Consider the following 24,290-nt stretch of genomic DNA (forward strand, 5'->3'; position numbering starts at 1 on the left):
CCAACAGGTAAAGTTTTGTAGTCCAACTGACTGGCTCCCTCTAGTGCACTTGTCTAGCTCTTTCCTAGTCCCTCCAAGTATTTTTACAATCAGCAAGGGCTAATCAGTACAGAACAAATATGGACATATATAGTATGTATGTCAATGGATAGGCACAGTAAATTCATTATGCAGTAGGCCTATGAATGGAAGCAGGCAGCAATGCACACAAAGCTCACTACTCTGAGTATTTTCCAGTACATAGCACAACATACAAAAAAAAAAAGACACAAAAAAAGACACAAACTGAACCTACAAAAAGTGCCATCACATCAATGTATCACATACATAAAAAAAAAACACATCTCAGACTCTCACTCCATCAGTCAAGTTTGGTCAACAAGGGGCATGGCTGATCACGCCCACACTGATACGTTCCTGCTGACTCGAGGCACATGATAGCTGGGCGTGTTTACCTGCAATGCAATGCAATGCAGTGATAGCTAGCTAATAGCTACTGTAGCTATTATTATTGGACGCTAGGAAGTGTCTCTCCTTACACTGAGGGAGAAACATATCACAGTGAAAAGGCAATTAGATAACTGTATCCGATTACTATCTGACTAAACAACCACATACATCGCTGGATTATTGCATGTCTTGAGAAGGGAGGAGGAGAATCCTTCTTGTTAGCTACCTAGCAAGCTAGCTAGCCTGAGTCACTGACAGGTAGGCAGCTGCTGCTTTTGTGTTTAACAACAGTATGATTATTATCTAAAACCGTTAGTGCGTTGAATGTCATCCTATATTTTCAAGGGCTATTAGCTAATCGCAGCAGTTAGCTTGATAGCTAGCTCTGCATCCCAAGAAAAACAGGTTATGTTTGTTGGGCTGACAAGGAAATGCTGCACTCCTTTATTCAGCATGTCAACTGTAAATAGATCATACTAGCTACTTGACACAGCATTCTTCCACTTTGTCATACACTGTCAATGTCAATTGTTGTTGTTGTTGTCATCTTTACATGTGTGGCTGTTTGGTTATATTCTTGCCGAATTAGGTGATTTATTAGCAGCAAGCTACTGACTTCTGAAATGCACATCACCAGAACATGTGATGGATAGTCTGCTTCCTCTAGTAGGCTACATTATAATGTGTAAACATAATATGGTATGAGACACTGTTTGTTATCAGTGTGAGTGTCACACACATTTGACTTCATCACTATTTCAAACATTTATATTTTCTCTGTCTTCACAGGGTGGTGAAGCCAGATGAGCAAGTTCTAACCCCTCGGCCCACCATATGCATTCCTAAATATTTTCAGTACCAGCCTTCTGACGGGCATGACAATGGAGGAGTCAGATGTAGAACGTGAGTGACCTCCATTATTGTCCTCAGGAGAACTGCTCTCTCATCTTTATAGTTTCCCTTTCTTTGACCCTTAATCATGACCTGTTTTCATCCAGAATTTCTCTTATTTTTTCTCTCAGGATGCCAGTCCACAAATGGATACGAGTCAGCAGCATTAATATAATCATAGTAACAGTACTGTTCATGGTGCTGTTTAAAGACTAACTAAACTCACACCTTTGTCTTGCATGGAAACTTATCTCAGTCCCGCCCCTGTATGAATGTGAGGCATACACTAACCTTGTTATAACACTCTAACCTGACATGAAAAGTAGAACATTGCCTTGTGATCTACAGTATGAACTTGAAAATGTCATCTGTAGAGTCCTGCGCTCTCACTCCCCCTGTGTTTACTCTGTGTTCTCCAGAGGTGACTCTGGCTCTGCTGGATGCTGCCAATGACAAGGACACTGTCGTTCAGGAGCAGGTCAGGAAGTCTATACTGACCTTGGGGAAACAGCAGCCTGACAAGGTCCTGTCCATGTGCCAGGACTACCTGGTCAAACACCCCAAGGTCAGATTATGCCTTTTATTACTGATAAACAACATGTAACAAGCACTGTTACACATACCCCAATCTAATTTGCAAATGCAGGTATTGATTGATATGATACATGTCATCATGAGGCAAACGTGTCTTGTTTGTATGTAATGATAGTAAATGCATGGTATTTAAGGAGATGCTTTTGTGCAAAGCAACTCACAATTGTGTGTACGGCTGTATTTGTGTTAATGATGTAGGTGGGTGTTCATCGTAAATGTTTCTTTGTTTTACATTGCGTAGCTAACAATAGACTTAATTTTTTAAACCCTGACACACGACCAAGCTATACGAGTACTCGGTACACCCAAAGGCTAACATGCCTGGTGGACAAGTCTATTGGCTTTCAATCATCATAGACTACAAAGTGTCCCTCTCAGTTAGCCTTTTATCTGCCCTTTCACCATGATTTCTGCAGTTTGCAATATTTGGTCACGTTGAGATTCATGTGACTGTCTCGGAACATTGCAAAAGGGAAATGCAAGTGTGACAGAGAAAGTGTTCTGGCTTTTAGAGGGACTGTTATGTATGTGACCATAAACGTCTGAAGCCATGTCAATATAAGTGTCAATGCTGCTCTGTATTTTGTCACAATGGTAGAGATAAGCTCTTGAGAGGATGTGTGTTTTTGCTCATTAGACCATATCCTGCTGCACTTGTGTAGTAAAACCTTATCATCACTTCTCTGTAGGGTGTGACTGGTAATGTGATACTCAGGCCTCAATGATATGAATAAATATTGTGAAACATAATGTTCTGTAGGCTAGGCCTGTGAAAAATCGTTAGTACAGCCATCAATGCATTCACACTTGAAGCCAGTGAATTAGTGCAATTATTATAATTTAAGTGTTTTTTCCTGCAGCTCATTGTTGGTCACAGAGTTGTCATACTGCAGACGATCGAGCTGGTCGTGAAGAGCAAGATTAATGAGATCAGTAACCCGAAAATCAAAAGTATAATTTCTTTGGCCTCAGATGAAATGACCCGATCAAAGGTAAGATTGCTTTTCGGGATTCAGATATGCTTGTCTTATCTGTCTGAAATATGAAGCAGGCGGTAACTCAATGACTGCTTTTAGTCTTATCCATTTCCGTTGCACAAGTATTGCACTTACAGCATAGCATACCTTGCCTACAGTGTCTATTTATTGTCATATATAGTAATGTCAGTTTTACTCAGAGGGTTAGTTTTATTCAACAGCTTTTTATTTATATTTTTACAGGATGTTGTTGCTGATTGGCAACAGGCAGCCAGCAATATTTTGGTTGCTGTGGGAAACAAACACATCAATGATATCATGGAGGAGATCCTCAGCAAATTCCAGCCTGGGGTTCTGCCTCATTTCTTTGTGGTCCAAACATTAGCCAGTCTCTCTGATTCCAATGGTAAACATGAGATACAGTTTTGTCAAACTCCTTAGAAAGTGTGTTCACCAAGCTTTTGAAATGTTTTTGTTTCTCAACTACAGTATTCAGGCAACAAATACCTTTCTTCATTTTTTTTATTATTTTTTTTTATATAAAAATTGGTGTAAAGTATAACCTCAGTGTGTGCACCTACTTTTGGTTACAGTGTATGGTATGGTGCCATTCCTCAATGCCATCTTGGGCACAATGCTACCAATGCTGAGCATGGCAAAGCAGGACAACATGAAATGGGTCTTCTCCTCTGGTAAGACTAAAGACACTTAAGTCAGCATTACTATAACATTATGACTGTAAACCATCACTCAGAGACATGGCCTTGAACGTTTTTATCTTTTCTTTCTCTGTCCCTTTCCTCAGCCCTCTCACACTTTAGTGAGGGTATCCTAGAGTACCTTGCTAACTTGGACAAAGCCCCTGACCCGACTGTACGAAAGGACACCTTCTCCAGTGAGATCTATGCTGCCTACGACATTCTCTTCTGCAACTGGCTACAGAGCAGGGAGTCCAAGGTACACCACATTAGAAGGAGCAGGAAACCAATTTGCACTAATCACATTTGGGCTCAACGGTGCCTCTGTTGTAGGAATATCATGAAAGCACTCCCTTCTCTGAGCTCTGGTCATGAAGGATGAGGCCCACATGCACAATTAGGTCACCCAGTGCTATCTAGCTGTGGTCCCAGACAGCGAGGAGTCATCTCTGGAAATATGTGGCAGGTTTATCTATAGCAAGCTTATGTAGAATTATCTTCAATCTGGTAATGAACTCCCATTTTGGTTTGAACTGATTAACCACAGTGCAACAGCATTATAATGTTCCCTCTTTGTATTTTTGAAGAATGTCAAAAGTAAGATTACCCACCCACTTTGATAAACAGCTTTCTGGCTTGCTTAGATATGGCCTAAGTTGATTGATTGGATGTATTTTCCAGTGTGTCTGAGCACTGTGCATTGTTTTTCCTTCTGTGATTGTGCCTTAGCTGCGATTAACAGTGGCAGAGGCGCTGGGATCCATGAGTCACCTGATGGCCCATGATAAACTGGAGGAGCAGCTTCCCAAACTAATACCCACAATTCTCTCCCTGTACAAGAAGAACGCTGAGCATTACATCATCAGCAAGGTAGGTCCTATAATGGACTGGTGTGGTGAGAGACTTCTACACTCTGGTAGCATGACCAAAGATTGGTCTGCTCCAGTTCAAGTCTGGAGCATTTTTCCTTGATTACGCCTACGCTCGCAGTCATTGGTCAGTCCTGTCGTTGGGCTTAGTGTACTCACACTGTCTGCTCTCTGCTATCTTTCTCTCTCTCTCTCTCTCTAATGTCTGTGTTTTTGTATTCTGCAGAGCCTGTGCCAAGTTCTGGATGCTTCTGTGAACATGGGCAGCAGAGTTCTTGAGACGCAAATCGACAGTCTGCTCTTTGCCCTGCATCAGCAGGTACAGTGACAACACAGTCTGCAGGCTCAGGCTTGCAACACTCATTCAAGCTGTGCAACGACAATGTTATTCACATGTCACCATTGCTTCCAAGAGAATGATAGTAACGTCACAGGATACGTGTATCATTTCCTGTTGTTGTCACATATCTGTGACTCATTCAATGGGTAAAAGCATCTGATGCAAAGTGTTATGACTCAATATCAATTGATTTAAGGAAAAATGTGGAAGTATAATTAATTTGTGTCAACCTTAGGAGCTGGCCAAATAAATATCTAGATGTGTGAAATTGTTTATATGTTTTTTTTTTTAGAGTTGTAATTTTGCTCTTGCACTTACTACAGGTCTGTGGACCCGTCGACTACAATAACCCACCAACTGTGAAAAATCACAATGAGGTATTGAGATGCTTCAGCATTCTAGGTTGGTCTTTTGTTCTTCAACAATAACACACTGAGGAGATGTAATTTGGTCTGTGTGCATTGCTTTGTGTCTAGGCTTATTGGATGGTGAGATCTGTGCTCTGTCTAAGCTGGATCATAGTCAGTTGACCAGTGCTGTTGTAACCCAGGGGTCATGTGCTGAGGAGAAAGGGATTGAGTTGCAGTAAACTGCAGTCCTCCTAGCACCCAGAGACACTGCCTTTGAAGTAGAGAAATGCATGATTATTCTGTATATCTTAGATATTAGATATATCTTAGGGCTTTAAATGCTTTGGCTTTGAAATATAGCATGATATTATAGTGGACAATATGATATTATATTTTCAAATTTTGGACAGCATTCTGTGTGTTAGCACCTTTGATCACAGGACCCATATACCTCTGCAGATGGTTGATGTGGATAATTACCTAAATCATTCTGTACTTAGGAATATAAGAGTATGTAGTCATGCTTTTACCAACATAATTATTGTATGAAAGGCGTATGATGTTCAGAAGACCTCCAAACATGTTTCTCCTGACCAATGCAACACTTTGTTATTCCAGCAGTGGGGCATAAGTGGAACCACATGAGCATGTTCTCCTGTAACAAGATAATCCATTATTAGATAGTGTGACTTCACTCATGGTAAATGTGTTAAACAGCTGTGTGCTTCCTTCCTTCCTTCCTTCCTCACCTCTCCTCACAGCCAACACCTTCCCAGACCGGCTGATCGTATTTGTGCTTCAGAAACTGGAGAACAGTAATGAGAGGAACCGCATGGGCTCCCTGGCAGTGCTCAGACACCTCATCAACTCTTCCAGTAAGACTACACAATGAAGTAGAACTGAAAAGTGTGAAAAACCTAATGCCTTTGCTCTCACAGTGGCATACACATAATACATAAGACATACAACATTAAAACAACAATACCAGTGCTAAAGGAGTGCACCATAACAACTCTTACCCACTTGCCTGTGTACCATGTTTACTTCAAAGTGACTTGTTTTCTCCTGATTGTTTGTGTATGACTGGCTGGCACTTGTAAAAGAGCTTTGATATGAAATGGCCTGAAGACATCTCGTACTCATTACTTTCTTTCTGTCTGTAATCTAGCTTCCATTATGGAGACCAAGAAGCTTCTCATCCTGGCCAGCCTCAGGCAGCCATTGGCTGACCACAGCAATAAGGTAACATCATGCCACTTGTTAATATTATTACACCTACATATCCCTCAGCGTTTAGTGTATATAAAGTCCTTTGGGAAATCAGGTTGTACACATGTGATGTATGTATGTATGATATATGTGACGTATGACACCTGACCTCTGGCTGCTGTTGCCCTCCGGCAGGTGAAGAAGAGGGTGGTCCAGGTGATCAGTGCCATGGCTCACCATGGTTACCTGGAGTTGGAGGGAGGAGACCTCCTGGTGAAGTTCATCATCCAGCACTGTGCTCTGTCTGACACTTACTACGTAGGTTAATCAACAGTTCCTGATGCTCTGTATATGACTGTTATATGGTCCACTATTAGTTTAGCAGTAGTCAGGTCTGTGTAGTGTGTGTGTGTGTGTGTGTGTGTGTGTGTGTGTGTGTGTGTGTGTGTGTGTGTGTGTGTGTGTCTGTGTCTGTGTGTCTGTCTAAAGAGAGTATGTGTCGGTTGCAGCGTGACAAGCGGCCCACTGACCCAGAGGACGTAACCAATGAGGCGCTGCGGAGCATCTGTGACAACACGCTACATCTCTTCACCACCACCGTGGGCCGTCTGGCTGACGTAAGTCTTCGGAGCTCCCCTCTTTCTTACTTTCTCTCTCACCCCCCCCCCCCCTCTTTCTCCATCTCCATCTCTCTCTTTTTCCATGCACATTTTCTCTGGGCAATAACTCTGTGTATCCCTGCTCTTTCTCTGACAGTTTTAAGGTATTTGATGAGTATGTTTATGCAGACATTTATTTTACAGGTCATGGAAAAGTTTCAGTTAGAGGGGACTTTTTATAGGGGAATAAAAGTAACACATTTTGTATCTCTAAGAAATTACATTAAATGTTTGTTCCCGCTGTAAAAATGGCTTTAGAATACCTCAGTTCCAACTAACACTTACGGATATTAACATTTATGAGAAAACGCTGAGGGTGGCATTGATATTGCAGTTTGTGTAAAACAGAGTCAGGAAAGCCGTAACTATCATCAGATGTGCATTAAAGTTCCCATCCTTCTCATCCAAATGCGTCTTTTATGGAAACAACTTTGTTTTCCCTTCACTGAAGGTAGATCCTCATAAACACTTGACACAGTATCTTAGGATCACGTCCAAAGACAGCCTCAGCCTGCTCTTTTTTAAGACAGCCTCAGCCTGCTCTTTTTTATCATCCACTCTCCTTAGTTATGTTTTCCTAACAGGTTACCAACATCAACACCAGGGGATGATGTGTGTTTCATTATCTGTTGTTGGAGACAACAGTGATTCATGATACTCAAAAAATACCATTATTGAGTCAAACAGTGTTGTTTTCTACTATTTGGACCCTGGTCTTAATTTTGATAGATCTGATCTTTTTGATTGACCTTGATGTCTCCCATCTTGCCTGCAGGTTCTTTGGCCGATGTTGTTGTACTACCTGACCCCTGGGCAGTACTCCAACGCCACGACGCCCCTGTGCAAGAGCCTGATCCTGCTAGGCAGCAAGAAGAGAGCCGCCCAGGAGCCCAACTTCACCATCGATTTTAACGAGCAAGGTGCCCTGATGATGTCATGAGGAGAGGGATCTGACTAATGCGTCAGGAAAAGGGCTTTTCCACACACTCTGAGCCGGCGCCCCTGTTTCAGCAGGCTTTAATGTAAACAAGATGGTCGCAGCCCGACTCGTCAGCACTTTGGGACAGGAATTGTTATTTTCCATTCAAAGTATATTTTACACACAGACATTTTGTTCTCATTAAAGGCCATTGCTGAGAGCCAGACGTGTCTGGCTTTGATTAGCTGAATGAAAAGCCATATTTATCACAAAATAAAGCGCTGGGGTCTTGAACTGTAAGGTAATTGTTTCTGTTGAAGAGACAATGATTAAAGTGAGTTCCTTGTGGGAACAATACAGTCCAGCGTTGTTAATCATTTAGTCATTAATTATAATGCTTAGTCTGCTTTACCCTTGTTTGCTCTCTTCTCTTTCAGTTAATCTACCCTCCCCACATATCCTTATGATCAGGCTATTGGTAAGTACAGTCTATGAAACAGATAGGCCAGATGAACTTTCCAATAAAAGACAAAAAGAACATTTTCTTTGTCTCACCTGCATATCTGTATGCCCTCTTGTTAGGTAAATGGCGCATTCCCGTTCCGGAATCGTGGTCATGGCGCTCCATCACTCTCTCTGCTGAATGTTCTGAGCCCAAACATCCACCCTAACACAGAGACGGCCTGGGAGAAGGACATCCCTTCTCTCCTGAGCTACCTGGAAGGTAACAACCTGAACTCAGTGTGTGAACTCAACTCAAACGCCCCTTCTCTCTCATAATAATACAGACATTTATTGCTGCAGTATTGACACCTAGGGGCTCTTTGAACCCAAATTGAATGTCAATAGTTTTAAAGAATTGATGTGTATTCTACTGAGATGAGTTTGAAATAAACCAACTGCAAGGATCACTTCCATCCACCACAACCTCCAGTTATGGGATGTTGTAAGTGCTTCCAATTGTAAAGGCAATGTCAGGCTATGTTTTTGCGAGAGAGCTTTTTTAGCTTTGGGCTATTTCGTCTTTCCCTCGTAAAAATACATAGTTTGAGTTTAAGTAGAGCATAGGGTATTAAAACTGATCTTAAATCATTTTAGCTCTTTGGTTAGGTTGGATCACGCACACATTTTTCAGCTCAACGGGTTCTTTTCCTTGGGAAGTGTGGCACGTTCTGAGTATACTTGCCTCAGAAATAAAAACATTTTTATTTATTTTTTTTTACATTTTTTACAGAGTCGACTCCAGAAACACTAGACAAGAAGAAATGGAAAGAGAGTCTACTAAAGGTTTGGTGTTTACTACTGTATGCAAAATTCCCCAACTTCCCCAAATCAATATCTGACAATGCACCGTCTCCAGTGGAGTTAGCTCACTGCCAAGTGTTTGTTATTGTTTCAGTCGAGGGATTTGATATACTGCAAAGTGGTCACATGGCTGTTGCTGTTGTGTTTGGATACAGCTCCTATCCAAAACCCTTGTGGCCATAGCTGATGACAAGTGGAGCTGCCAGCTGGCTACGGAGGCTACGCGCTACCTCCCCACCTATAACCACTCCCTGGAGGAGAAGGTTAGTGAACACAACACCCTCATACTAACCTTGCTGTAGCTTTGAGACATATCATATTTTCTATTCTCTTTGGTTCCCTTACCCAGTGCCTCCCTATGCCTTAATATGGAAGACAAAAGATTTTCATATCCCCTCTAAAACTCTTATTTGAAGGTATGACCTCCTGAAACCACCAATGCAAGCTTACAGTAGGCACCAAACACAATATCATCTTCAAACTTCCAAGCTTTATAATTTAGTTTTCATTGACTTTTCAACAGAGTTTCCTCTACAAGTGTGTCGGAGTGACTCTGCAACAGTGCTACAACAATGACGTGGTCAAAAAGCAGTTACAGGAGATCCTGATCAACTCACGACACAATGATTCCATTGAGAGAGAGGTAAACCTCCCTCATTGTCCAGTCCTGTTCGTGTCATGCTACGATACTTCTGAAAACCGTTGCTATTCTACCCCTAACCTGTAACCAGGAGAGCATTGTGTACATCAGAGGTTCAACAGACTTTTAAAGTTATCACAGAGTTAAAGTCATGGTTTGTTTGTGTGTTGTTTTCCTGTGTTCAACGTGACACTCAATGTAATTTTCTGCATTCGCGCCCACCCAGAGAACAGTGTGTCTTTGTGCAGTGTGGCTCAACAGCTAAATTGCCCACTAAGACAGTCTTGTGACAAGTACTGTATGCTTAAGCCTTTGCTTATTTTCAAAGGGAGGTCACGTCTGCCTCCTAAGCTGTAATTTGTGTCTGGGGTTAAGGTTTTCCCTCATTTCCGCTGTATTAGAACCAGATGATTAGGATTTTTGGTTTTTAACAATCTTTAATAGCAGAGTGGTGCTCAGATGCTAATGATGTTAATGATAATATAGATGCACTGTTTGGTAATTTGAGGCTTAAACATCCATTAAACTGTACTAATAGGGTGTGTTTGGGTAATTGGTTTCCCAGGGAGTCGCCATGGGGATCGGGCTGTGTGCCAGCAGTCATCTCGATGCTACTCTAGCTAAACTGGACGATTTTGGGAAATCCGATGCCTTCAAGAAAGCCTCAGGAATATTTGGGCTGCTCAAAGTATATTATCCATGGTTTTTATTGAGGAAAAACTTTGTCATATAATTTCTTTCAACAAACTGTATTGTAAATCAACCGTTGGTCTTTGGACAGATTCTTAGAAGACCTGATGGAATTAATTGATATTAAAGGTTTCTCTTCCTCAACTATCAAATTCAGAGCAAATCAGCTGTTATCACATCTCTACCTTGTCCCTCCCTGTCAGGACAAAAACGATGTGGACATTGAAAAGATGAAGAGCACATTGATCCTCTGTTACGGCTACGTAGCGCTGCACGCTCCTGAGGAACAGATCCTGTCCAGGATCGACTCTGACATTCTCCGCAGCATCAGCAAACACTTCAACACCAAGGTACCTCTCAGGAGCCACCCATACTGTAACACAGCCTGCCAGGGAGAGAGAGCTGTTAGAAGCCCAACATCTCTCCTAAAGAGGTGCGGCCAGTCCATTAACCGTGGCTGCCATCTGTAAACATCCAGACTGGACTCCATTTATACCCCCATTTAGCCGAAAGAAAATAATCATAGTGCGATACTCACCACTGACCACCGCTTAACTATGTGCTTCACCATCGAGTTGTAATGTTTTCCTTTTCCGCAATGGCAGGGTAGCATCGTCGGGATAACTGTGGTTTAACATTATGCCTGAAAATCAATTTTTTACCGCCCCCGTTGGCCCTGAAAGCATGCTTGGGTTGGCATTCCTCTGAGTGACCTCACAGAGCAGAAACGTGATTAAGCCACCCGCCGCAGTTCAAAGTCATGCTGATCAGACAGTTGGTGCTGCTCACAACAGCAGCCTGGGGAAGGAAACAGGGAGAATGGAGTCCGCTCACCAAGCTCAGATATCACATTGACTTAGCTCATGAGTTTCGTGTTGCATGTATGTCATACTAAACCATCACTAACCAATTTTGATAAAGCCAAAGGATATATCTGTGGTATTGGAAAGGAATGTTAGAATAGACCACAGTGAAAAGAATAACCTCTTATCCGACAGTTGAAAGAGAGTTCATCCCCAGCCTTTTGTGTAGAAGAAATTGCAGTGTCGTAGTTTCAGTTATTCAGGGCTCCCTCTCCAAGGTTACAGATGAACCTGGTTTATATCCCCCTGATTTCTTAACCACCATATGCTTAGCATTACACTGACTGAAAACTAGCCGCCATAGTTTTCTTTGTTAAATGAGTCCTGTTAAACTGCACACTCTGTCGCTGCCAATGCATGACCTCCAGATTTCCACTTTGAATTGGAGCATGATATTTTTATGTCCAAGGTAAGGGTGGGTGGTTGGACAAACACTATACACACACACACACACACACACACACACACACACATACACAGACACACACACACACACACACACAGAGACACACACACACACACACACACTAGGTGTTTAGTATAGGGAGCTGAGTCTTTTTTTTGGAGGCAGTTCCACAGGGCTCATTTCACTGGCTATGGAGTACTATAACATTTGCTAACCTTCAACTGCTCTGCAATGGGGATGTAGACGTTGAGTTCATCTGTATCTGAATGATATGCATTTAGCACTCTCCCATACAGTTGTTACATACCTCTAAGTATCTAAGGGTAGTTGTAGTCAGTCACACATCCAATCAAATAACATTTATTTCCCTAATGAGTGATTCTTTTGTGAGGGACGGATCTACCTTTTTGTGTGGAAACAGTACACTTGTGGATTAAACTCCCTGTTACTTTTATGTTGTGCAGGTTCTGGGAATAAAAGTAGAGACCAAGGTACCGTGATGGGAACCCAAATAAGGACCGCCTCTCTCTCTCTCAATGTTCTAACTCAAAAACCTTATCTCCTCTTACAAGCTTTCTCTTAACATCAGGGTAGAACACTCTCAACATTCTGAACTTCTTGTAAAATGACTTTTAGAGTGTCTTTGCTCTATATAGATGTTTTCCTGGTTGAAAAAGCTTAAAAGGTTATTATGAGAGATGTTTGTTTGACTCACCATTTTCAGAAGTTCAGAATGTTGAACTGTTCTTGAGTGAAGGAATCTCTTACTAACCCAATCTATGCCTAATTTACCAGATTCTTCCTACTAACACACAATGGTGTTTCTAGGCATTGGTCTTTCTCCTTGACGCTCAATCTAAGATACTCTTGCAGGTTGTTCTTCACTGTTCTGGTTTTCAAATCGCAACATTTTGATTTCAGTTCAAAGTAAGGCATGGATGCTCAACCTTTACTTTTTTAATCATTGAATCAATCACCTGTATCTATAAATAGATTTTGCATCACTGAAAAGGTGTGAAACAACTGAAGTTGAATTGCACTTACCAATCAATACATTATTGTTTCTTATGCCATGTGTTGAAACCATTTTATAGAAATGTAGATGCTCTAACATAGTTTTTCCTATAGTTGAATTCCTCTCTTGAATTCATGGCATATGGAATATTAGAGAATGGTGTGTTAAGTGACTGTCCCATTCTGTGTATGCTTGTGGTTTGCGGTGGTTCTCTAGGGGTAATGTTTGGTTTGATTAAATGCTTACACTATTCCTGTGACTATGGTTCCTCAGTGACTGTTGCTGTGGCTGTGACTTCCATCTGGCTTGCAATGAATACGTTGCACAGTGAGCATGATTGGCCACGGGACTAAACTAAACTACTCTGACTGCCATTACCACGACCACAGTCTGAGACTGTGTATATGTGTTTGTGTTTGTCTGTCTCTCTTGTCTGCTTGGTTAATGTCTGTCTGTGTGTTTGTCTATGTGTGTGTATGCTGAACCATCTATCAGGACCTGACCATGAAGCTGAGCCTGATCCAGAGTGTGGGACTCATTGCTAAGGCCATCAGCACATGTGTGCGCAAACAGGGCTACATGTTCACCCGTAAACAGGAGCTGATGGGAGTCATGATGGTCAGTTACCCCCATTGCACTCTAGCACTTTGATTAACTAACTAATGTAAATGTCTGAATGCTTGTTTTGTTAGCATGAGACAATTGAGATGTTCTCAAGAAAATAACATGAATGATTTAAACTGAGCAACTGAAAATGAAGCCTTTGATTCCTCTCAATATTGTATTTTCCTTTCCTCAATCGAAGGATTTCATCAAAGCAGAACCAAGCGATGCCATGCGGACTCCGGTTCGCCACCTTGTGATGACCACCTGTGCCAACCTGATGTATCTTTTCAATGAATAGAGCTCTGCTCAACTGTGCACTTGATGACTTTTTTTCCCCTGTTATGTTTCTACTTCATAAATGTGTGCACTGTTAATATGTAGCCCATTGTAGCTCTCATTCCTTAGATTCTCAACGGCATCAGCTTGAATTATTTGTTCAAAGTCATTCTGTAGTTAGACTGGCAGACACTCGTCAGTGCCAGATGTTCCCTGGCGCTCACGCTCCGTCCATACTGATTATGTTGACCCTTGACCCAGAGGCTCAGTAACCTGGACCCAGCTCTGACAGAGAACGAGAACTTTGAGATGCTGCGCACCTGTCTGAACGGTGTGTACGGACTCCCCCCTGTGGACACACCGGACAAGGGCAAAGATGATGAAATGCTGGATCCAAAGCAGAGGGAGGTTAGAGCGACACCTTTATCACCTTTATTACACACACACACACACACACAGCCATGCACTCCCTCTCTTTTACATGAGTGGAAATGGCTTAACTTGTGAATGGCCTAACATCTGATTTCCTTTTACACAGGCATTATACAAAGACACCTTCAATGCCCTTCAGGAGTTGTTGAGGAATATACTGGCAAGAGACTTGAGCCCAGATGGCCTCCAAACTGTGTTTAAGGTAAAGTGATGCAGTCGGGGGCACTGAGGACAAGACGACCAGTAACACTATACACTCAGACAGACCTGTGGATGTTTGTGCTGAAATGACCGAGCTGTCTCTTATATCTGTCCTCCTGTGTGTTGTCTTGTCCCTGCTGTATGTCCCCAGCACATTGAGGCGTGGCTGAGCTCTAATCAGGACCATGAGAGGGAGAGGGCCGTGAGGACCACTGCTCAGATCCTTCAGTTCTACTTGGACAACCTCAGTGTCAAAGTGAGTCAGCTGGACATGGTGCTCAAAAACACACCTGCAAACACTTTAATTGTGATATTTGCACCTGATTATGCATTGAGTTCCTGGAATCAGTGTATTTTTTGTTAATTCTGGACAATTCATATTAACAAATATAAGTCAGTTCGTCAGTATGTTCGTGAATGTGAGATGTTATGATTTAGGCCTACAGTTAGGTAGCTATCTTAAATTGTACTCTTTTTCTGTCTCCTTATAGAACATGATTACGTTCCACAACCTGGGGGCCCTCCTTGGCAGACTAGCCCCTCGATGCACTGACCCCAACCCCTCAATCCGCAGGGAAGCTATAGACTGCATCTACACCCTCCTGTACATCCAGCTACGCTACGAAGGTAACGCCTCACACTCTCCACTACCATCTCCTCTGTCTTCCAGGGGAGGCTGGTGGAGGCGGAAATCAATAGCCACTTATCGACAGCGGTGCCAGTGCATGCCAAGGCTTGCTAGCGCCCAGCTAGTGCTCAAAACCCCGGTGCTTCAAGCTTGTTTGAATTTTCTAGTTTCTAGTCCTGCCCCGTAGGCTAGTATAGTTGTTTAAATTCTACAATTCGTATGGTGGCGAACACAGAGACACGAGCAAAAAATTTCAAACGCTTTGGTTACCAACAGGTTCTGGTAACTTAAGCAGTTTATGGCAATTTTATTTGTAAAAAGTGCTACTCAAATCAATTTGATTGTGCAGTTACAATGAGCTAACTTGGATTATGCTTGCTACCCACCAAGTTCGATAGCCAACTACAGCATTTGGCTGATAAGAATATCCCGCCCTCACTCCTCAAACCACACTCCTAGCTCCGTCTGGTCTCACAACGACCAGGGGGGTAGAGGAGGCTAAAAGCCTGACTTATAAGCACGGAATAGGCCCGGAGTAAGTGCTGTTGAAGCCCAGGATTGACTGTGGAAAAGCAGTGGCCTTGGCACACACTATGGAACCCCCCCCACTGTGGAAAGCTGATTGTCGTAATGCATGGAATTGAATGAGGAATGGTATCAAACGCATTCCTCACTCCATTCCATGCATTACGATGAGCCCGTTTCTACCTCCACCAGCCTCCACTGCGTGCCTTGTGTAGCTTCCATTTCATGCTGGTCAGCTTAACTCCCCAGAGCAAGCCTATTTCGATGGCTCTTTTTAAGATGGGAACACACTCTGTGTGTGCGTTTGGTTTCCTGCTGTGAGTGAGATTGCTGTTGCCGGAGCTGCTCTTCTCATTGTCCCCTGCGCTGCAGGTTTTTCCCTGGACTACAAAGATGACTCTGTGGAGAGTCTGATCACCCTGCGGGAGAGACTGAACAACCCAGACCACTCGGTCCTCTACAAGACGTGCTCTGAGCTCACCAAGGTAAAGGAGGCTATCTTACAGCACATGAAAACATACTGTAGCGTGCCGGCAATGGTGCTGGGTAAGTTGAGTAAAGAGGGCAACCCCTAACACGGTGATCTTTTGCACTTTGGAACATTATTACTATGCGAAGGATAATGCGTTTATAACACAGATCATATTACTGATCTCACGCACAAAGCAGATTTGCTGGAACGATCACAGCCAAGGATTATACAGCACGCTTCAAACATTATGACTCACTCATACAGTCTGTCTGCATGTCTGCCTTTGCAGATCATCAGTAAGCGTCTACCTCAGGAGCAGCTCAACACATTGATCTTCATGCTGTTTGAGGGGCTGGTGGATTCCCAGTCCAACTGTTCCAGAGCTTCGAGTGTGATCCTCAACACCCTGATTAAGAACAGAGGAGCTGGACTACAGGATCTGGTAAAAGCTTGTTAATAGTGGTGTAGGATCTGTCAAAAGCCATATCTGTAAATAGGCTAGAAACGTTTTCAGTAAAAAATGTCATTACAAAAAGAAAGATTTACAAAGACACTGCATACACAAAAGAATGATTTCCAGAGACACTGCACACGTACACACACACACACACACACACACACACACACACACACACACTTGCACTCTCTCTCTCTTATACTTCTTGGCATACCGTGTCTCTGAATGAGCTGTGTTGTGTGTGTGTGTCAGGTGCCTGAGATGTTGGAGGTCCTCCACATCCGTCTGCAGGTGATCTCAGAGGAGCAGGTGAAGGTGGCCGTGGCCCAGTCCATCCTCATCCTCGCTACCCAACACCTCCAGACTGTCATCAACACACTCATCTCCTACCCCCTGCCCTTTGACAAGTGAGAACTCTTTCCATCCTACTGTCTCTCTCTTCATTTGACAAGTGAGAGTTCACACTCCCTCCATTTGTACAAGATGAAGTTCCTCCCCCCCCCCCCCCCCCCATAAGAATTGAGTAGTGTGGTTCACGCTCATGTTAAGTGTCCACCGTTCTTTTGATGTCTATCATCAGTTGGAGCTGTGAGATGTGGATCGCTCTGGGGGCAGACAGCACCCTGGCCTCTAAAATCATGGAGATCATCATGGAGAAGCTTAATGTCATGGTGCCCTACGTGGAAAAGAAGGAGTCCATGATGCGCCCTGGAATGACCAAAGTGGCCACCAGCCACCCTTTAGCTGTGAGTAGCACATACTGTAGTGTTATTATAGCAGAGCCATGTCCAGTTGATCAGACCTGCTGATTTCAACTTTGGTATTCAGACCTGTTGGTTTGACTGTTTGAAGGTGAACAATGTCTCTCCTCTCCTCCAGATGACGTGTGCCCTGCGGGAGATGATGCTGAACGGGCAGAGCCAGGAGGCGGTGGTGTGTCTGTTCCCCCAGCTCTTCAGTGCTTTGCTGGTGCGCATGGGCTCCAGTGTGGGAGTGCAGCTCCCCAAAGACATCAACAGTAACAGAATCGGCCCTGAGAAGAAGACCAGCCCTGTTAAACGCGCTGCCAGCTTTGACGTGTGTGGGTAGGTTGGAGACAACACACTTTAACTTACTGTACTCACAGCAAGATAAAAACACACCAGGGCCTATAAGGACATGAGTAGAGATAAAAGGGTGTGATAAATCAGTCTCAAACGCGCTGCTCTTTGCTGAAAACATTGATATAGTACAGGTAGTCAAAAGCAGTTACAGTATCAGCTTTGCCGATCTTCGCCACTCTACTTTGGGACTTGAGTCTCTGATTGCTGCCATGGCTGCAGGGTTGCGGTGGATGCCTTGCGAATCCTGCTGGCGAGGGCTCAGCTGGACGAGGTGGTGAAGCCCCTGGACCAGGAGGGAGCTTGGGACAAGATGAAGGACCCCCAGCAGCACACCATCGGAGTCACTCTGCTCTCCAGGTCAGCCCCGGGCCTCACTGGAGCTGAAATGCAAGATTGGATGAAGCAGCTGAGGGTTTTATCTTATGCCGGTTGCACTTATGACTTTTTGCCAATTTATTTATATTTCTCTGAGCATCCTGCTCATGTTATTTCCAATAGAGTGAAATAAGGTCCTGTAGTCTCCTCAAATTGTGTGATAATATGTACAAATGTATTATTTATTGTTTGTGCTTCCACATGTTGTTCCACTTGAGTGTTGCATTGATGTTTTTTTTGCTGTGGTCCCTCCCAGGGCGATGGCCAAGCACGCAGGTCCACGTCTGCCGTCCATAGTGGAGTGTCTATGTCCCTGTCTGAACAACATCTACGAGTGTCAGAGGGTCACGGTCACCGCCTTCTTCTCTGAGGTGAGCTGAGGTCTGAGGGCTGTTATCAATACTCGCGTATTGCTGTTCTCACTGGTTTACTAATAGCGTTAACACAGTGCTCTTCCTATAGAAGAACACTGTATGGACTTCTGGCCTTGATCTATAATTATCTATCTAGCAAGCCAGCTCATCTACGCTTTAATGCATCATTTCAACTTGCATGGTAATGAATGCAATGCTCTGTAAGTAGGACCACTTAACACAAAAAAACTTTATATACTAATTTACACCTCTGGGCAGCACACTGTAGAAAATGCTCCTGATCATTGATGCATGGCATAGTGTGTTCAGGATGCATCTGTAGAGCAAAGTGGGTTATGATTACCCTTCCTTGTTTTTTTTTAATGGTGCTATTAGAGTAAACAGGCCTGTCTGAATCATGGCCATGAATATTTAAGTGAAATGTAAAAGGTTCTGAGGAAGAAATAAAGACCCCCCATTAAGAGATTTGAGACAAAGTAAACTTGCCTGACTGGACTTTGTCATTGTGACGCGATTAACAATCGCATAATGACAATAATAATGGATAGCGTTTCTATAGCATATTTCACCAGGTCTAACATTGTGTTCTGTGTCCTGTGTGTAGCTGCTGAACCACCACGTAGTGACAGAGCTGATGATGATGGACGTGCTGATGAACAACATGATGGAGCGCATCTCTGACCCCTGCTGCACCGTCCGCATGCTGGCTGTCAGGGGACTGGGCAACATTGCTGTAGGCTCTCCAGAGAAGGTACACATCTCACTAATCTAATCTCAGTGTGTGTGATTCAGGATTCTTAATTTCCTCTGCTGGAATTTATGGTTTTGGACCTATATTTGAGTATAGCCGTATGCCTATAGACCCAGGGTGCTAACCATGCTAATGTACTTTACATGACCCTTGTAGCTAAAACCAATGTCCACTGAGTGGATGTCAATCAATCCAAAGACATGGAACAGTAGAGAGGCCATTAGATCATAATTGGTGTATCGGCTGTATCTGTCTACAGTGCTGTATATTAATGACTCTATCTATCTCCCTGTCTTGTCAGGTGAATAAGTATGCCAAGGAGCTGCTGGCTGCTATGAGCTCAGGGATGGAGGAGAAGGACGACCCAGGTAAACACATCACACTAGAGGCCATGTCTGGCCTGTCCAAGGTGCTGCTCTACCTGGACAAGAAGAACGTCCACCTGCTGGTGGTCTACATCTTCATGAAGATCAAGCCCTTCCTGGAAAGTGTGAGTGGTCTTCTTTTTGTAATGTTTTTGTAATGTTCCAATGTTTCTCAGTGTGTCTGTATGTCCACTGACATCCTAGCTGAAACTCTGTGGCAGTTCAACTCATCTCTAGAAATCTTTATGGTCGGGTAGTGGTCCAGTGGAAATAGTTTTTTGGTCCAGTAGTCGTTTCTTATTCCTCTTGCCCCTGCAGGAGAATGATGAGATCCGCTGTGCCTCCATCATGCTCCTGGGGAATCTGTCTAGGTTTGGCTCAGGAGAGCCTGTGTTTAAGGACCAGATCCACAACGTGCTGGTCAGCCTGCTTCTGCACCTCAGTGACCCCAACCTGCAGGTGGTCAAGGTGAGGCATGTCCACTCTCACAGCCAGTGGACCTGGGATCTGTTGTCCAACTTGTTTACTGTAATCCTTTGCAACCCGTTGCTGTCGATATAGGACCCAACTGTATACGAGTGACACATGTCTAGATTTCATTCAATATTGTCGCTTTTTGATTTCATATTTTTTTGTTTTTATGGATAATGTTTATTAATGTTTCCATTATTATACGGATTTCAAGCAGCTGTCTGTACTGACATGTACAGTAGATAGTGATGATTTTTGTCTCCGTGCGTCTGTCGTTGCAGGCGTGTAAGTATGCTATGCGAGTGTGTGCTCCAGTGGTGGGTTCAGAACAGATCACCACTATGTTCCAGAACCATCTACATGAGGACAAGGGTCTGCACTACGGAGAGTTCATCAACGACCTCACCAAATACATTGTGAGTTGCTCAGCTTATGCCCCCCCTCCTCTCAGCCCTAGATCCTGGCTACTCATTATTAAGTAAGACTCAGACTCTGTGTTTACATCTAACTATGATGAGTCATTTGATCTCTCCACAGATTCAAGACTTTCCTGGCATGCTCAACTTCTACCACATCACCGTCATCCAGTTCTTCAAAAGCAACTGGGCGGAGGTTCGAGCTGGTGCTGCTATGTTTATCGGTAGGGAAACCCTTCAGGATGTGTCTTTGATCACCTTCTGTTTGCTAGACTTCACTTCAGCATGTCTCTCTTTGCTGAACTCAGTTGCTTTCCGAATGTCAGTGTTGTCAGTTATGAGTAAAACATTTAAATAAATAAATAATATTCGTCTAGACTTTCCTGTTATTATTTTTGGTTTAACTCCAGTCATTATCCAGAAGAGAGGAGTGATTAGTGTTTCAGCTGAAACATCTCTCTCGCATACAGTACCAGTCAAAGGTTTGGACACACCTTGCCAAGAGTGTGCAAAGCTGTCATCAAAGCAAAAGGTGGCTACTTTGAAGAATCTAAAATATATATATATACATATTCTGGTTTGTTTAACACTTTTTTTGTTTATTACATAATTCCATATGTGTTCCTTCATCGTTTTGATGTCTTCAATATTAATCTACAATGTAGAAAATAATAAAAAATAAAGAAACACCATTGAATGAGACGGTGTGTCCAAACTTTTGACTGGTACTGTACCTTAGGAGAGATTGTACAGTATTGTACATTACATGCCAATACAGTAATTAAATACTAATACAGCTTTCTTTTAATATGTAGGTTTCCTTCTGGGTAATCTTCCTGAGGAGTATTTCTCTCACATGAACATGGGGAGTGTGACCAAAGGTACTGTGTCTCTGCCTCTCAGAAACAGTAGTTTGTCGTCGTCTGTGACTGTGGCCTCCCTCCACACTGATGGTAAAATGACCTCATGCTGTATTCTCTCTCTCTGTTCTCTCTCAGGTCTGGTCATGCTGCTCCAGGACCCAGACCCTGTGGTGCGGGTAAAGGCAGCTGAAGCCATGGGCCACTTCCATTGAAAACACACACACACACACACACATTCTGCCATATGTAGCTTTTTGTTTTGCTTTTGTTACTGCTTTTTTAAAAGATGAATATGGTATTGACATGTTGACATGGTACTTGACTTAGTTCTTAAAAAAAACAATGTAGTGACCAAAGACTGTGTACCTCCATGTATAGTATTGCATTGCATTGTCATTCCAGCACTTTGAAGCTGTATGCTAGGAACAGTTGACATTTTAGAGTTTCCTTTTTAGCAAGGTCAGGGAATGGTGACAGTGTGGTAGATTTAGGCCCAAGGGCCGTGGTACAGTTAGTGTCAGCCTGAGCTCTGACCCCAGGCTGTCTCTTCATGTTAGCCTTACCTGTGTGTGCTGTGAGCCCCCGACCTTCAATCCATTCATACACATGGATCAACTACCTAAACAGACGAGTCAGCAATAACCAGCCATGTCAGAGGGAGCAGGAGAGCATACAGTAGAGGGCTGTCAAACACAGCCCCATTACCCTCTCTGAAGTTCCTCAGGCTACATCCAGGCTCATAAAAGTTCCAGCATTAGGACTGCATTCTTAAGTACACTAGCTACTGTAGTTCCGCAAATATTCTCTGTGCTTCCTCGTTACCCCAGGTAGAACATGTACGCAACCAGGCCCTCCCATGGAGACGCCACAAAGAGTGCCAAATATAATTATATTAAATATTACTATTATTATTATTAGAAGCTGCGTTGAGAGACAATAATGTTTAATTTGTCTTCATTACCCTCCTTTCTATATACACAATATATCCTTTAAAAGATGTAATGCACTTACTTTTCCACTCATCATGTCTTTTTCATTGTGATTGTATGTATTTTTCCAAGTAGGTTCTGATGTTGGACAGGTTAGGGGGGTTTAAGGTGAAGGTGCATATCTCCTAATTTCTGCTGTCTTGTATGTTGCACTACTAAACAGTACACGGTCCGTCCATCGCTGTACATTGAATGACGCATCAACATGTTTCCATTGTGTTACTGATGGATGTAGATGTGTTCTTCAGTGGGTATAGGCACTTTTTATGTTGAATTAGTTTGTGTCAAACCTTACACTGGTTGTCATAGGTTAGGACTTGAGTGGCTGTCAGGGGTCTTTTAGTGTGGTGGAAGCCTAGAATGGATGTTTTTGTTCTATGTTATTGTAATTATTGTGACATCGGCAATCTGTGTATTTTGTTTTTTAATCAACTTGAAAATGTGCACTGTATTACAGTATGTATGTATGCTGTTTCCCATTTCAAGTGGGAATAAGCCAATGATGGTCATGGTGGCAATCAATCATATTTTATTTCCAAATAAATAATAAAAGTTATGATCCCTTGAAACCACACTGGTGTCTAAAGTGCTTAGTCATTTTTGGTCAAAATAAGACCCTGCACATGACAAATGATGTGGTTATTATGATAGCTCAATGGGAGAGAAAAAATGGAGAAAAATAGAGGGAGGGTACTTACTGTACAGTGTAGACGTTGAGTATATAGAGTCTTTTGTCAGAGGATACAGTAGCTACAGTATCTATGTGAAAGCTGATTTGATAACCTGTGGAAGCTCCCTACTCCCCTCAAAGCATTCATCTCTGAACGCATCTGGCTGATGGAAGTGAATTGGGGAATAGAATGTAATTGTGTCCACCTCCGACCTGCTTTTCCAAATGACTAATGGTTTTAATATGTCTCAGAAAAGCTAACTTCAAAGGAATGTCCACTGGGTCCCTTAACGACTCCTCAAAAGGGAAAGGGGAGAGCAAAAGAGTAATTTGATGGCTGTAGAAGAGGAGAACTGTTTCACCAAGCGGTATTAGGATTGCTCATGTTCAAGGTGAATAAAAAGAGACAGTGGGTGATTTAGTTAATTCAACTCTTACTGCTCAGCTGCTAGAGTATAATCACTGTCTGATATTCATTGTGAGTTTTACTGGGCATTCTATTTAAACTGCAGTCAGCAAATTGGAGTCTCAACTGGTCTATATGAGATAATCAAAGTCTAATATAATTGAATACATATATAGCGTTTTGCAAGATATGATGTGTCAATTTCACTTAATGATAACACAGACAGGCTTGTTGCATATAATGCAAAGCACCAGGCCCGTGTGGAGGTCCCAACCAGTACTTACAGTGACTGCTATGCATGAGAAACCCATTATTTTTAAACAATCCAATCTTAGGTACATAATGGTGATTCAAAATGATCAGTGTCATTGCATTGAATGGCCGCAATGCTCCTCTCAGGTCAACACAGGCAATCTCAGATAGCAATTGGTTTACCATAAATTGCTTGTTGCTGTACACACGATGATGCAGGTAATTTCAGAACCTCAATTGACCCCATTTAAGTAATGACATTGAGGCTAATGTAATTATAGAGAAGCACTGGAGGAGACTGTGGATTGAAAAGTCATCTTGATGTGTACTCAGTGGTCAGAAGATGAGTGCACTTGTCATTGTTCAGGAGAAGAGGCACAAGAGTTTGTTTAGAGCTGTGATCCCAACAGTACAGTATATGCCCCAGGCAAGAAATGCCTGCAACAGTTCAAAGCCATTTTCTAACCTAATAACTTTACATTTTTTCCTATAATTTATTGGTAATATCTACTTTTTTTGCAACTCTAGCAAACAGGGTATTATCAGGCCAAGGCAACATTGAAAGGCCTCATTGTAATATGTCTACAGTATATCGTAGACACAAAGCATTCTTTGGAGACTCCAACTGCAGAGGTACTCCCATGTCCATATTGGCAAGACTTTTCTGTTGTTTAAAAAGGAGCCTTATCTGGTGTAGAGCTATGGAATGCCTTTCCAATTCCCCATGAATAATCAAAGCTTTCCAGCATGGGTGGGTACCTCCCTTCACATCTGTAAGGGAGA

General features: G+C 42.8%; 1 protein-coding gene across 1 annotated transcript; it reads left to right on the forward strand.

Annotated features, from left to right (window-relative positions):
- Nucleotides 1–480: 480 nt before the first annotated feature.
- mroh1 (maestro heat-like repeat family member 1) lies at nucleotides 481–22,751 on the forward strand. Its single transcript, XM_083679219.1, has 43 exons — nucleotides 481–708; nucleotides 1,240–1,353; nucleotides 1,761–1,906; nucleotides 2,796–2,927; nucleotides 3,156–3,318; nucleotides 3,506–3,604; nucleotides 3,718–3,869; nucleotides 4,340–4,480; nucleotides 4,706–4,798; nucleotides 5,143–5,221; nucleotides 5,931–6,044; nucleotides 6,338–6,411; nucleotides 6,574–6,696; nucleotides 6,888–6,995; nucleotides 7,813–7,957; nucleotides 8,394–8,434; nucleotides 8,539–8,680; nucleotides 9,191–9,243; nucleotides 9,417–9,524; nucleotides 9,785–9,904; nucleotides 10,467–10,589; nucleotides 10,795–10,941; nucleotides 12,325–12,351; nucleotides 13,371–13,493; nucleotides 13,681–13,760; nucleotides 14,027–14,165; nucleotides 14,296–14,391; nucleotides 14,542–14,646; nucleotides 14,882–15,017; nucleotides 15,916–16,028; nucleotides 16,305–16,457; nucleotides 16,725–16,879; nucleotides 17,053–17,218; nucleotides 17,352–17,557; nucleotides 17,795–17,932; nucleotides 18,207–18,321; nucleotides 18,929–19,075; nucleotides 19,377–19,565; nucleotides 19,759–19,908; nucleotides 20,193–20,327; nucleotides 20,449–20,551; nucleotides 21,143–21,208; nucleotides 21,326–22,751. The coding sequence occupies exons 2-43, from the start codon at nucleotides 1,326–1,328 to the stop codon at nucleotides 21,400–21,402; spliced, it is 4,950 nt and encodes a 1,649-aa protein (XP_083535345.1). The 5' UTR covers nucleotides 481–708; nucleotides 1,240–1,325; the 3' UTR covers nucleotides 21,403–22,751.
- Nucleotides 22,752–24,290: the final 1,539 nt, after the last annotated feature.

The sequence above is a fragment of the Argentina silus genome, assembly GCF_951799395.1.
Source record: "Argentina silus genome assembly, chromosome: 10".
Lineage (NCBI taxonomy): Eukaryota > Metazoa > Chordata > Actinopteri > Argentiniformes > Argentinidae > Argentina > Argentina silus.

What these genes read in the sequence shown, in the direction of transcription:
- mroh1 (XM_083679219.1), top strand. Translation starts at nt 1,326, where the DNA reads ATGACAATGGAGGAGTCAGATGTAGAAC. An exon ending in TACAGAGCAGGGAGTCCAAG is followed by an intron (nt 3,870 to 4,339) that starts GTACACCACATT and finishes ATTGTGCCTTAG; the next exon opens with CTGCGATTAACAGTGGCAGA. An exon ending in CATGGGGAGTGTGACCAAAG is followed by an intron (nt 21,209 to 21,325) that starts GTACTGTGTCTC and finishes GTTCTCTCTCAG; the next exon opens with GTCTGGTCATGCTGCTCCAG.